Source organism: Tympanuchus pallidicinctus, unplaced genomic scaffold (assembly GCF_026119805.1).
Source record: "Tympanuchus pallidicinctus isolate F22 unplaced genomic scaffold, pur_lepc_1.0 scaffold2, whole genome shotgun sequence".
Lineage (NCBI taxonomy): Eukaryota > Metazoa > Chordata > Aves > Galliformes > Phasianidae > Tympanuchus > Tympanuchus pallidicinctus.
Genome location: NW_026294721.1, coordinates 54,720,121 through 54,734,207, shown reverse-complemented (window position 1 = coordinate 54,734,207; position 14,087 = coordinate 54,720,121). Strand labels below are relative to the sequence as shown.

The 14,087-nt window shown below is 43.6% G+C and overlaps 2 protein-coding genes across 22 annotated transcripts in view; one reads left to right on the top strand and one right to left on the bottom strand.

Annotated features, from left to right (window-relative positions):
* The window catches only part of HERC3 (HECT and RLD domain containing E3 ubiquitin protein ligase 3), a 44,714-nt gene extending 34,969 nt beyond the window's left edge, over positions 1 to 9,745 (top strand). For both annotated transcript variants that reach the window (XM_052682686.1, XM_052682687.1), the window contains exons 21-25: positions 568 to 634; positions 2,098 to 2,180; positions 4,887 to 5,070; positions 5,563 to 5,665; positions 6,297 to 9,745. In XM_052682686.1, coding sequence (XP_052538646.1) covers positions 568 to 634; positions 2,098 to 2,180; positions 4,887 to 5,070; positions 5,563 to 5,665; positions 6,297 to 6,505 — 646 coding nt within the window. In that variant the 3' untranslated portion in view covers positions 6,506 to 9,745. The remainder of the gene's footprint in view (positions 1 to 567; positions 635 to 2,097; positions 2,181 to 4,886; positions 5,071 to 5,562; positions 5,666 to 6,296) is intronic.
* Positions 8,139 to 14,087, bottom strand: part of FAM13A (family with sequence similarity 13 member A) — a 115,281-nt gene continuing 109,332 nt past the window's right edge. For all 20 annotated transcript variants that reach the window (XM_052682689.1, XM_052682694.1, XM_052682690.1 and 17 more), the window contains 3 exons: positions 12,228 to 12,424; positions 11,534 to 11,635; positions 8,139 to 10,602 (listed from right to left, as the gene is read on the bottom strand). In XM_052682689.1, the coding sequence (XP_052538649.1) occupies positions 10,476 to 10,602; positions 11,534 to 11,635; positions 12,228 to 12,424 (426 nt within the window). In that variant the 3' untranslated portion in view covers positions 8,139 to 10,475. The remainder of the gene's footprint in view (positions 10,603 to 11,533; positions 11,636 to 12,227; positions 12,425 to 14,087) is intronic.

The window sequence follows — 14,087 nt, the reverse complement described above, 5'->3', positions numbered from 1 at the left end:
ATTGGTTTTCTTTGACAGGTTAATGTCCCACTGCTGTGCGACTGCTGTCTCCTGTCTCTGGAGTCACTGTCTGGTTTACCAGCACAGAGCTGCAGTTGTATTTTACTAGAATTAAGTAAAATGTCAGGAAGACAGCAAAAGGACTTGAGTGATAGGAGAAGAATATCTACTGTATAATGGAGATAAAGATTCAATTTTCCACTACCCTGTTTTCTTCCTATCCCTCAGACCTTCTTTATGTCTAGGCATAAATATCTAGCAGCCCTTGAAAACTAGAAAAGTAGCTCTGTGTGAGGCCAGGATGACTACAGAGTATCCATGTACTGGGTAGGCATGGACCACGTGGATACTTTGTGTGGACTGGAGCCTGTCTTGATTCTAGCGAAGCATCTTCTCCCTTGAAGCGTATTTCTTACCTTTTCAGGTGACACAGAGGTCCTCTTTCTTGCAATCATATTGCCCAGCTGTATGATGCTTTTTATTTTTGCCAATTTTCTTTTTCTTTTTAAATGAATGGCTTTTTGAATATGTTTTTCTTTCTTACTTCTTTCCCCCACTCACATATAGAAGTCTTCAGCAGCTTTTAGATTATCCTGGGGAAGATATAGAGGAGATGTTCTGCTTGAACTTTACAGTAAGATATATTTAACATACAAGTGCTGTGATTGTTTCAGTATGGTTGAAGCCCATTCATGTGTACTGTGTGTTTGTTCTAAAATATGCCTGTAGCAAATACCCTGTGTTAATGTTAAGATGTTAAAATGCTTTGTTGTCAACTCTTGTTGTGTGTATGGCAATGAAAACTAAGCTAGTAAGCAGGTTAAATAGAATGATTTCCAGAGTAGCTGTGTTGTCACCGTGGCATGTGACATAATGCCAGTGGCTGACTTCTCACACAGCAGAGTAAGAATTAGATTCCTAAATCCTCCTTGAAAATGGAGGCTTTGGGATCATTGGGCCAGTGCTTGAAATGCTAACACAGTTTGGAGTTTTCCTTGCTGTCATAATCATATTTTTATATGTAAAATTTATATTGATTGCGTTTGGTTAGGCTGCTTAGAAACAAATATTTTCTAGGGGAATGAGGTAGTCAGCTTTCCTGTGCTTCTAGAGTAATATTTTTTTCTTTTCTAGCTAGTAACCTAGAGACAATAATTTCTATTACACAGTGGAGGTTCCCTAGAATTAAGAGTTAGATCTTCATGTACATTAAGATATCAGGTAGGACTTTCCTCATATGCAAACATATTAATACTCATGAAGAAATACAGCATCATTGTTCTCCAGTGGTGTTTTCCCATGCTGCCCTCAGGCAGGTTAAGGGCTTCCATGTTTCAGTGCCTTTGAAGTCCTGTTGCTCTAACAGACTGAGTGGTAGATTGATCTTGAGCATGATACAGACTCTTGGCTGTCTGTTCAGGTCCAGCCTGGGGCAATAACAAGGTAGCAGGAAGCCCTGCTACACACTGTCAAGCTGGGAGAGTGCTGTCTATTTCTTGTTCGCTAAATGAGAACACAAAGTTTCTTAAATCAAGTTTGTCTCTTGCCTGAGTCAGACCTGAGTCTGCCTTTAACTCAAGCAGGTCAGAGCTGCAACTCAGGATGAAGTAATGCAGCCATAATTGTGATAATTTTGCATGTCCCAGGTATGTTTGTACTGGTGCCACTGTAGGCCAAACAAGAGAAGCAGTTTGTCCGTGGCCATGTTGTCTTGCAATGAGAGCAAATGAATTATTCTACTGTTCTTCCATTGTTATGATAATAATAGTAATAGTAATAAAAAGCAATTCTGTTCATTGCCAAAGCATGTGGCCTTATTTAAGTATCCTCTTTATAGTTCGCAGTCTCTTGTTGACCTAAAGAAAAACTTTTTTCCATTCTGAACTTGCTTTTAGGCTTAACACCAGTTCTGCAGCAAATGTAAATGGTAGAAAGTGGTGACATAAACAGGATGGAAAAAGTGTTCAGCATATACGCACTTCTCTGTCCCACCCTTCAAATGCCACTCGTCAGCTGTGAAAGAGAACCCTGTATCTTTCTGCAGGCACATGGCCTGAGAAGTACTTGCAGTAAAATTAATTTTGCTATTTTATATAGATCTGCAGGGAGAGCTATGGTGTGACAGAGCACAAGAACCTGATTGAAGACGGTGACAAAATTCAGGTGCAGAAGGACAATAGGTAAGTGGGGTAATATGTGGGGAGGGGCTCACACTTGTGATGAAGTCAGATGCGCTGCCACAGAAAATTTGGCTGAGATGAAATGTGGGGGAGAATTAGAAGTCACTGAGAAGTCATTTTTGAACAGATTGTAAGACCAGTTGTTGAGAAAGTTACTGGGTGCTTGTGACATTTACATACAGAGTGAGGTTTGCATCTACCAGTGTCTGAGAAATGTCCCACAGCTTTTTGGATGGGTATCTTCTCTATGAAAGACATTAATGTAGAGCCCTGTCACAGCTTTCTCGTGGCAAATAGCAATCACAACACGATTTTGGCCCTTGAATGTTAATCCCCATGAGTGGTACGGACAGGAGCTGTACCTGAAAGAAGTAAAACGGAGACTGGCAAACTTGTTTGTATTGTTAATTCTGGAGCAGGAAACATTCCCTTATGTATGCCTGACAGAGGACCACCATCCCTGATCAGAGCCATAAGGCCCAGCTGTATGTAAACAAATTGCTTTGCATTTGGCTGAAACCTTGAGAGTTACTGCAAGTACTGTTACCATTTACCCCTCCTTGATTTTTTTTCCAACTGCTAAAGTATTTTCTTCTCATAATCCTGTAATTGGATTTCTACAGATGCCTTGATTACTTGAAACAGTATTCAAATTCTTTCTCTGCTGGCAAAACAGTGTGATCCAGTCTTCAGTCAGCAGGATGGTTGGGGGTTTGTGCAAGGACTGCTGAAGACCTTACTGGCAATTCTGGAGATGAAGTCATCTCCTATTAATCTGATTATTTAAAATGGTTCTGATTGTGTCTAGAACCATGGCTGTAAAAGCTTTGTCTGTATTAACTTTTTAGCTACTTTACTGCAGTTTTACTGCTAGGTAGCTGTCTCCATATGAAACTCAGGTAGAGACGGAGCAGTGTAAATGTGTCTCCCTGTAAAGGGAAGATGGGCAGCAAGATGAGTATGGGTGAGTTTCAGACAATGAAGATGGAAATGCCAGTGCTGGTCTTTAGTTTACGTAGGCATGTACATTCAGAAGCATAATAGCATTTTTACTGCTATGTGCTGCACTGGCCTGGGGGAAGGATCAGTGGTTTTAGCTCAGAGCAAAGGTTTGGGAAGAACATTCAGGTTAACTCCTTCAGCTGTGTAGTGAGGAAGGACAAGAAGAGGAGCAAATCCTTAGAAAGAAAGGCAGGTCTGTGGCTGCACCACCTTAATGCATTTCACAATGCAGCTGCTTTGTCATGGCCAGAGTTTTGAACTCAAGCTAACCTCTAAATCCAAGTCTAGACATGGCTGTCAATTCATCCACCTTACTGCTTAATGACTTCCTCTGTTGCTATGTTTAGAGGTCAGGGACCAAATTGCTGCCCTGCTGGCCTCAGAAGCGTGCTGTGTTGATGCCTTTGGATGTTGCCCTTCTCTTTGAGCAAGGTTCACCGGTAACTGAAGGGTCCTTAGGATTGCTTTGACTGAACAGTACTGAGTAGGAAATGCTTGCTTTTTCCCCTTCTCTTTTGAAGTTCATATTGGATATCACAGCATAAAATGTTTTGGTGAATGGTTTGTGACTGTAACTGCCGGAGTGGTATTAAGCAACAGTGAAGTGTTTAATCAGCCTGGGTTTCCCTAATGCTCAGGTGACCGTCGGCAAGATGACAGCAAAACAAATGCACTGGAAAATAAATCCCCCTTTGCTGTATAATTTATTTTTCCAAGTCTTCATATTTGACAGTCTGCTTCCTTGTTTTCTTTTTTGAATTTCTTACCCATCTTGTGCTGCTTTTACATAGCGTATGCACTGAGAATTCCTCCATCAGAAGGTCATAGTGCTTCTTCCAGTTGTGGTCTTCTTTGCAACAGTTGAGACACTGGGCTCTGCTTGGTTCCTTGGTCTGCATCTGAGTGTGAGCAGTTCTTAAAAGCCAGGCAGAAACAGCTGCTCCACCCATAGAGACTAGTTTCATGTTCCAGTTTGTCGTCAGATGATATCATCAGGAAATATTTCAGGTCATTGCAAAAGTAGAATTCTAGGGTTGCACTCAGATCCTGGTGCTTCAGAATGAGAAAAGAGAAAATGAAGGCTCCTAAGTTCCTAACAAAATCCGAAGACAGTTTGGCCATGGCCTGCCACCAGCTTTTTGCCAGTAACTGCAGAATATTGTTTTTATTTCAGTGCTGTTATTGGGAACCTTTGAAGCAAAACAGTGCTGTCATTCTGAGGGAAGTCATTCTCTTTGCTGCCTATTCCAGAAGCACAAATTCTACTTTTATTTAACCAGAGTGTGAAGGCTGAATAAGAAATTCCTAGGTTTATTTTCTTGTTCTGTAGTAAGAGAAGTAATTTGAGGAGGAAGTTAATGGGCCATGTAGTTTCAGATTGAGACTTTTCAGAACAGGATTTCCTCAGTCTGGACTCAGTGGGGACTGGGTTTGGAGCAGCTGCCTCTGCAGAATCACAGCATGCCTGGCCAGGCTCCCAGTTCTGGAAGTGGCAGCCTCTCTCAGAGGTTAGGCAGACACTTGGTGCTACCTGCTGCCTTAATTCTTTGTCCACGTTGCAATGATTGAGCTTGGTGGTGGTGGGACAAACTTATTGAACACAAGTTTTTATAAGACACATTACAGGCAAAAACAGGAAAACACACAGTGCTGCTGCTCAGGCATTTATGTGAAAATGCTTTTCTCTGTCTCTCAACGTCCTAGGGAAAAATTTGTTGAAGCCTATGTAAATTACATCTTCAATTGCTCCATCCACGAGTGGTACACAGCTTTCTCCACTGGCTTCCTGAAAGTGTGTGGTGGGAAAGTCCTGGAGCTCTTCCAGCCCACAGAGCTCAGGGCCATGATAGTTGGAAACAGCAACTACAACTGGGAGGAACTGGAGGAGGTAAAGCTTCCCTTCTCATTGCTTTTGTCTTTTTAACAAGCACCAGGAAGGTGAGCACAGTGGGACATGGGGTGTGGTGAGCCACAGTGTCCTTTTTTGTGTGCCTTGTTCATCTTGCCGTCATTCACATGAGATGCCTTATTGCCCTGTTACTAAATACAGCTCAGGGAGGAAATTAGGAACGAGAAAGAAAAGAGGAGAAGGACTTCAGTCTGGTTTTTATCAGTGTGACGGCTAAGACTGTAGGAAAGAGACAAAACTTAGAGTAAAACTCACTCCAGTACACAAGGGCAAGAAAACCCACCAAAAACACTGACAGAGGGTCCAGAAATTGTTGCTTTCCTTCTTCCTCGTGGTACTTCCAGTGCTCCATTTCTTAACTGCCAAATAGCAATCCCATGTCAGACAAGAGAAGAGATCAGGGCTGGTTTCTGCTTAGATATTGCTTTCTATTGCTGGATGCAGCGATCTAACTTTTTGCTTTCTTATTAGAGTGCTGTCTATAAGGGAGACTACACTGCAACGCACCCAACCGTGAGAATGTTTTGGGAAACCTTTCATGCATTTCCCTTGGAAAAGAAGAAGAAATTTCTCCGTGAGTATTTTGCAGTGGTGCAGGCTGTCTGCTGAAAGAAAATAATTGGGTGGGAGCGTGCAGAGCTCCAGGGTTGTGGCGCACTGCATTAACAGAGAGTGACCCGGCATGCATGGTTAGCTCCTCAGTTACGTGTTCATCAGATAATCTGCTTTGTCCCCGTTTCCCCCTCCAACCTGAAAACCACTGTGTGGTTGAAGTGTTCACAGGGCCATGTGTGCAGTGGAAGTACACCATCCATCTATTATATTGCTAGGTAGCAGATCATGGCAGCCCCCAGTGCCTATGTGTAACCTGATTGCTTCTTCTGTAGGCATTGCAACACTCGTATTAGGGACAAATGGGACAATTTGGGGGTGATAACCCAAAGAAGCTGACGTGTAATGAGTAGGAAAATGAGACCACCGTTGATGTGAGAAGGTGTTGTTTATCACCTCTCCTGATGGCTGTCTCCATGTGGGAGGGGAGTTGTGTGCTGAGAGGAAATGCCCTCGAGAAATGCCTTGAGAAGTGCACCTGTATGTTTTGCTTCAAGCAATAGATGGTGTCAGACTAAATGACCTCCAGAGGTCTTCTCCAGCCTCAAAGTGAGGTGCTTGCTCTGAGCAGCTTGCCTTCTCTCTGCTTGCAGTGTTTCTGACGGGCAGTGACCGCATCCCCATCTATGGCATGTCGAGCCTCCGCATTGTCATCCAGTCCACCGCCAACGGGGAGCAGTACCTGCCTGTGGCACACACCTGCTACAACCTCCTGGACCTGCCCAAGTACAGCAGCAAGGAGATCCTCAGTGCCCGGCTGGTGCAAGCCATTGATCACTACGAGGGCTTCAGCTTAGCTTGACTGGTGTGGGAGAGGCACAGACACTTGGGTACATGGTGGGCTTGGGTTTATTTTTGTATGTGAAAGGATCGCAGCATTTTTTGGGGAAAAATAATAAGAATAGATTTGGAGAATGCAGTCTCAACCTAATGCTGCCAGTATTTTGTGAGGCTTTAGCAGGCAGGGACTATTGCTTTGAATTTTCTGATCTGCTGAACACAATCAGTTCAGTGAGCTTTTCTGTTGTTTCCCCTCCAGATTCACAGCAGTGCCCTACCAGCAACTCCCTCTAGTTTGCTTTTATCGCCCTTTACACACGCGTTGATTCCTCGTTTTAGATCAGTTTATGTACTTGGTGTTCCTTGCACGTAGCCTACGGTGGTAATTCAGGATGAAATAATCATCACCTTTTAAAAAAGCTGTGATTCCCCACACCCTTTTTTTCCTTCCTTTTTTAAATGCAAGCTGGTTCTTGCTTACGTGGAGTGAACGTATCCCCTCTGCTCTTTGGTCCTTGGCAGATGGTACTGGGCTGAGGTGTCACTTGTTATCCCCAGGTCAGTTATGGTACGTGCTCTGTCTTTTTGCACCAGTTATCTCATGGAGGATGTGTTGGTTGCAGGGTTGGCTTGTTATTCCTCTTCTGTGTCAAACTTTGTTCCCAAGCAATGTCTTCTTAAAGGATCATCGAATTCCTTTATGTTAAGGCTTGTGGATGGACAAACCGTACTGTTAACAACAGGTTTCTTGGACTGTGCCTCTCTTGTGTTGTTCTTCTGTCCCCATGTTAGGCAGGGGGGCAGAGCCAAGTCCAGTGTTTCCATTCTATCAGATGTGTTCTTCATTACAAGGAGAGTTGGCAGTGATTATCACTGCTGCTTTTCTCCAGAGGAGTTTTGCATGCGTGAGGATGTGTGCAGGCTCCCCAGTGTCATCAGGCCGGAGGAAAAGAAAGAAGCATCAGATTCCTGTTGGTGTAGTATCTCTCTGATTAGAGGCTGGTGTTATTACTGCAGCTTATGGTTGGAGTGGAACCTACGGCATCTGTTTTGTTTGGCGTGTGCTGGGGGGAAGGCTAAAGGACAATCTGTTATGAATTGCAGTGGTAATGTACAGTAACTGTACAATAAAAGACGAGCGGGCAAAAGCGTGAACTGTATCCTGTATGGTTGGAGAGCCCCCATCCCATTAATGCTGAGTAAATGACTACCCCACTTTTAAGGTATTGGTGTAAATCTCATTTGAAGCCTGAGGTTTTGCAATTGAGTTGTTCTTAGGACATATTCTTCATGCACCACGTTCAATATCTAGTATTGAACTTTGCACCTTGTAACAAAAGGTTATAGGTTTTGTCTTGGCAAAGGGAGGAGTGGAGTGTTGGTAATGTAATGCAGCATTGAAGAAAAATAAAGCAGCATATGAAATGTTGATAATGGGTGTTTTTTTCAGAGGGAGGGAGGGAAGGAAGGAAAGGAGTGAGGAAGGAAGGAACTCCTGCAGATGTACATCTGGAAGTCCAAAGCTAGCCTAGGATTTTGTCATCTCCTTCTTCTCCATGTCAGTCTTACTTACTTTCTTAACAACAGTGCAGGTGGTGGTTCTGGTTTTTGCCACAGGGAAAACAGCATTTTAGAAATAGAGAGGAGGCAGCCAGGTGTGTCTTTTTTTCTTTTTTAATTTACAGTTTTACTTAACGGATTCTGTTACGTTTAGCTTTCAAAGTTCAAAAATATAAACTCTCTAAAGTGCATAACTGTACTTACATTTCATATAAACTATCTGAAATTCTAGCAGTATGCCATGTAAACAGCAGTAACTAAGCATCAGAAAATGCTACAATCTCATCAGTTCATACAATGCAATGGACTGTTCCCTACGTATCATTTATCAAGATTTGTCAGGGGCAAAACTCAGCAAACATCATTTATTGGTACACAGTGCAAACAGGCTTTTAAAAATAATCAGAGAAATCATACTCCTGGGAAGTGTTGGCCCACTACAACATGAATGAGGAGGAAAAGGGGCAGGAACTACACCAAGCTTCCCTTCCTGCCAGTCATCTTCAAATGCAGTTTCTAAGCCCAACTGTAACACTCAGCACATCAGATCTGCAGAGGCAGAGCCCACACCTCATGATGGACACTCAGTGCCTCTTAGAAGTCACACCCCAGTTCATCATACAAACCCTTGCAAACAGGGAATTCAGCCTTCACTACTTTTCTATAGGAGCGGGCGGTTCTGCTGTCAGTAGAAAACAGCCCCAGGCTCTCCCTAACAGAAGCACATCAGCCTCTTATGAGGCAGATTGCCAATGCAGAGCCCTGGGGAAGGGGGAGGAAGGCGGCCTCCCAAGTAGCTGCGGGGTGCCAAAGAGACCTGCCCTCAGCACCAGCTTTGGCAAGAATGAGCACAGACGGCACAGCACGTGGAAGGGGGCAGTTTACCAACTGCTCCTCTTTATGGGCCCTCCTGCCTGCAGGGAGAAGGGAAGAGAGGAGCTCTTCTGTGGGCCCTGCTCCTGCGTGAAGCCTGGCTGCGATGAGGTGCACTGCACCCATCCTCAGCTCGTTGGCTCCTGCACGCAGCTCCCCAGGGAACTGAGATAAAAGACAGCATCACCTTGTGATACCAGAGCCAAGCCCCATTAACAAGAGTGTCTTGCCCCAGGTCCAGGGGAAGGGCTGTGGGGCAGTGACTGCCTGCATGCACCCCTGAGTGCACAGGGCTGCAGAACTGTCAGCTGCTCGCTGTGATTCTGAACTTGCTGCCTTCACTCCTTCAGGCAGTGATTGTCCGATGCAAGAACTGGAATCCAGTGGCCCAGGACTCTTATTTCAGATCTGATAATGTTTAACTGCTCAACCCTGCACCTGAGACACGTGCAGCACGTGGCTCCAGGCTTTCACGTCCCTTCAGTATCCTCTGCCCCAGCGTAAAAACTACACCCAACAAAGCCACAGGGAAGAAAAGAACATCCTCTGTTGCCACAAAGCATCACTGCTTCAGCACACATTGTCTGGTGGCACACATAAATAAAACTGAGGCTAATGGGTGTGCATGACATCCATGTGGACTTTCACCCTAGGCTCTTATACCCATTATCAGAAGCGTAAGGTCTGATGTAGTGGGTCCTCCAAATGCTTAACAGCTGACACTTAGCTGAGCAGCTACCAAACTCCCAAGGCATTCTAACTTAAAGCTGATAAAACCTCTTCCCAATTGCCCAAGCATCATAATCTCACAGCATCCACCTCCCAAGGGGAACAAGTAGGCACGAGCCTTGCTGCACAACTCTTCTGCTTCGCTATTCCAAACAGATGTAGGTATTTTCTTAATTGAATTGGCAGTCAAAAAAGAAAAGAGGGAAGAAAACCCAACTGAATCCTGTGCAAAACTGTAACTCAAACCAGTTCTGGGCTATGACCAGGATACACTTCCAACATTTTATAAAGCAATGGAAGTCTCTGAACTCTGAACAGTCTGGTCAAAAGTCTGAGCAAATCTTTACTGTAACTACAAGAGAACAATCTCGGTGCTGCCTGACCTGTGCCGTCACATGAGATCGGGTCAGGTCTGGTAAAATAAAGTGGAAGCTATTTGATGATTTAATCACTATTCATGCTACTTTGCCTCTTGCTATGATATCCTGAAGAAAAGAAAAAGCATAGTTGGCTTTTATATTCTAAATATTACAGGATCTGTAAGCAAATCAAAACAGAAGGAACCCTTCAGTGCAGTCACTGAGGACAGCATCATGTCTCCTACACTGGCAAACCATTTTGGGCATCAGGCCTGGAGAAAGAATGGACAACAGCAATTGGAGAGAGTGATGGAAAGCCACCCTTTCTCCCTGTCCTGCCTCTGGTAATGGCCCTTCAGTTCCCAGGGAGCTCCTCAGCCCTCCCAGCCAGGCTCTCGATGCATCCACTTCATGCACTTGTCCGCTTGGTGCTCTCTCTTCTTAGTGTATTGGCAAAACCACTCTCCTCCTTTACATCATCTTTGAGCTAATATCTCTTTTACTGATCAGGACCTCCAGCAGCCTCAGCTTGGCCTTAATCTGCTTGTATTCATTGTATTCTTCAGCCATAGGAGTACGGTCTTCTTTCTGCACATTCCTAGTAAGAGTAAAAGGAGCCATGAAGATTTCTCTACCAGCAGATCTTCCTTCAGTAGCCTTCCTCTATCCTCAGGCTACAGATAACAAAACACCTCCCTTCTTCTATTACCCAGCAGGGAATAAAGCCAAATAACTTTTATACTTAGCGAGAAAAAGGGCAAGCAAATGATCTAATGAAGCAGACAGTACATATTGAGGCTTAACAGAATCCCATGCTTCCAAATGCAGAAACTTATTTGAAGCTCCTGCTTTGCTGAAATTGTCATCCTCTGCATGACAGTTGGAAAAAAAAAACAACAAACACCCAGCCAACCAAAAGAAACCCCAACAAACCCATCAAAACAAGAAGAACCATTTCCTTCAAAAGAAATAAGATACTCAATTTCAGCTTAAGTAAGATCCAAGTCTTCTATGATTTTACGAAAACATTTAAAGTTTATGGTAGTGGCAAGAAGCTAATTTCAGGAGAATAAAAATATTTAAAGCACCCTATAAGCTCAAATATGAGGAGCTTTTTCTGATTCTTACATACCCAGCTATACTCCAGCAAAGTACTTGTTAAGCTCATGTCACAGGCATGCAAGATCAGGACAGAGAAGCATACAATGTCGCTGGGGAGAAAGACCAATTCTTCTATCCCTACGGAAATATTCCACCATTCTTACTAATTTTGCTAGATGCAACTGGATTTTCTGTACTTACACTGCTTTTCAAAGTTATCTAAGGGGTTGTGGGCCCTAAAGATGTTTGGGAAAAAGAAAAAAGGCCATTCATTTTAATGGGCAACTGTATCTAACGTGAGTAAATAAATCATGATGGCAACAAAATATACAGTAGTGAATTCAGGTAACTTTCCATAATTGGAGGCCTTTGTAGATGCCACATTGATTAAGAACAGCTGAAAGATAGAGGAATAGCTGAGAAATTACCTCCCATTTTGTCGGAAAAAATTATCTTCAAAGTCTCTCAGTTTTTTTCTGATCCGCTTTTTCTCTTCCCTGACTTCTTGCAGCTGCTCTAACAGTTCAGGCCTGTTGTGTTTAAATACAGACACGATTATATTTACGAACACAATTATAACTGGAAACATACAGTAAATGTGCAATTTTGGAGTCGTGTGGATGCCAAGTAACTGAGCTGCTCCATAAGCAGCCCTGGGAATCTGGTGTTAATTGCAGTAAAAAGGTCTCTGAATTTACTTCAAGAAAATGACAGAACGTAGGCTTAAGTCAAGTGTGCATGTCTCAATTCATCACTAACTTCAGTGAAAATTACTTGCTGAAGGTAGATCTGATTTTGGTGACTTCTATGGGATTGAGGTTTGACAGCCATGCATTAGGGCTACCATCTAAGTGTGTATGCATCTAGGTGCTTAGAACGAGAAAAAGGAGTTCAGCTTGATGTCTCCAAAAATAGGAATGCCTTGTGGAGCACAGGGGTTGTTTAAACGATAAAAGCTTCAGCAACGATAGTAGCTGAAGTAGAGGTACTGTTTAGCCCAAGATTCCAAAGATTATAAAAGTCAGACATCACTATGAGGAAAGGGTGGTTTTCTCCCAAACCCTTCCATGTAGGGATCTATTTCATTTCAAAATGAAGTGCAAAAAAATTTGGACAACATACATGGATGCTTCATGGAGATTTGAAAGCCCCATATCCTGGTTGCTCCTTGATGGTATCTTATCATCCACCGGGGAAACAAAGCCGTCGGCATCATCTTCTAGTTGATCCAAGAAGCTACGCACGTTGAAATCTGTTTTCATAGTGATTGTGAAGTCTGGTTTCACATTGCTGTCCTCCTCAGAGCCCTCCTCTTCCTCCTACAGAGAGAGAAAGAACACCCCCATCACACAGTAAGTTGCTTCCTTTCTCAGAAACAAGCATCTCCTTTCACTGCATGCACTGGGAACAGATATGAAAATAAGTGAATAAGCAGAGCAAGCAGGCACTTGAGTTGCTAAGCAGTACAGTACACCAGGATATCACCAGGAAGACACGCTATGCCCAGAGCATATCAGAGAAATTAACTCAGATTGGTTAAGAGACCCAAGGCAGCAAAGAAGAGTAGGAAAAAAATCTAGCTTTCTCAGCAACCTGTTGCTTTAATTCTTATATTCTGATACAGATAAAACCAATTTCACTTGTAGTGCATGCTGTCTAGAGCACACCTGCCATCCTTTGCTTGTCTATACAAATACACCAGGCAGCACACACATCATCCCTCCTAAGATACACCTCAATAGCTCTCTCTAAAGGCAGAGTTCAAGACCTCAGATGCTCTTTCAGTGCTACCAATGAGCTCAGAGGGATCTTTTTAAAGCCAAGTACTGGATATCATTGACTGTAAAGGCCTGCTGTTGCTAACAGGGTCCCAAACCTCAGCTCCATACCATATAGCCGTAGCACACTGAAAATTGGAGTGGAAACACTTGGTCCAGTACCATTTCCCAGAAGTATGCAGATAAATCAGTTGTGTTCAATTTTTTTTCCTACAACTTACAGGCACAACTTTTGGAAGTCTCTGCTGCACTTTGTGTTTGCTAATTCATAGTATTCTCAAATGTAGGCCTTGCCACGTGATACCATCCAGAAATCACTTATATTTTCAGGAAACAGGACCCAGTTTTCTCTCACTTGCAGAGACCTTTCTAGAAGGCAGTTTTCAACCTTAATATAAGGCATGAGGTTGGACTAAGGTAATAAATCATAGAATCGTAGAATGGTTTGGGTTGGAAAGGACCTGTAAGACCAGCTAGTTCCAAACCCCTGCTATAGGCAGGGGCACCTCCCACAGACCAGATTGCTCACAGCCCCATCCAGCCTGGCCTTGAACGCTTCCAGAGAGGAGGCATCCACAACCTCACTGGACAACCTGTTCCACTGTCTCACCATCCTCACAGTAAACAATTTCTTCCTCATATCTAGTCTAAATCTACCAGTTTAAACCCATTTCCTCGTCCTGTTGCTACTTGCCCTGTAGATTTCCTTCTTGTTCCTCTGTGTGTCCCTGGCTAGATTTAATTCTGTCTGGGTTTTAGCTTTCCCAACCTAGATCCCTACTGGGACAACTTCTCTGTAGCCATCCCTGGTAACCTGTTCCTGATTCCACTCCCTACAGACTTTCTTTTTGAGCTTAAGTAAGTCCAGGAGCTCCCTGTTGATTCACAGAAGCCGTGAGGAGTTCCATGAGAACTGCAGCAGTAAGAGCAGTCAAATGCTGTCCAAAAAAAACCACAACAGGCAAAAGAGTGAAAGGAGACCATTGCTCACTGCCATTTTCAGGACCCCAGGCATGCTGTTCTGTCCAGCTAGGTAGTAGCAGCTGGGCCTGAAGCAGGAGAATGTCATTCCTGCTGGCGTGTGGTAAAAGATTTGCTAACAATCAAATCAATAGAAACTGTATTATTTTATTCTATGGGAATCCCTTTGGCACTGAAGGAGAAGACCCTTTGCCCTTTTCTAAGAGATTAAGTTGCTTCTTGG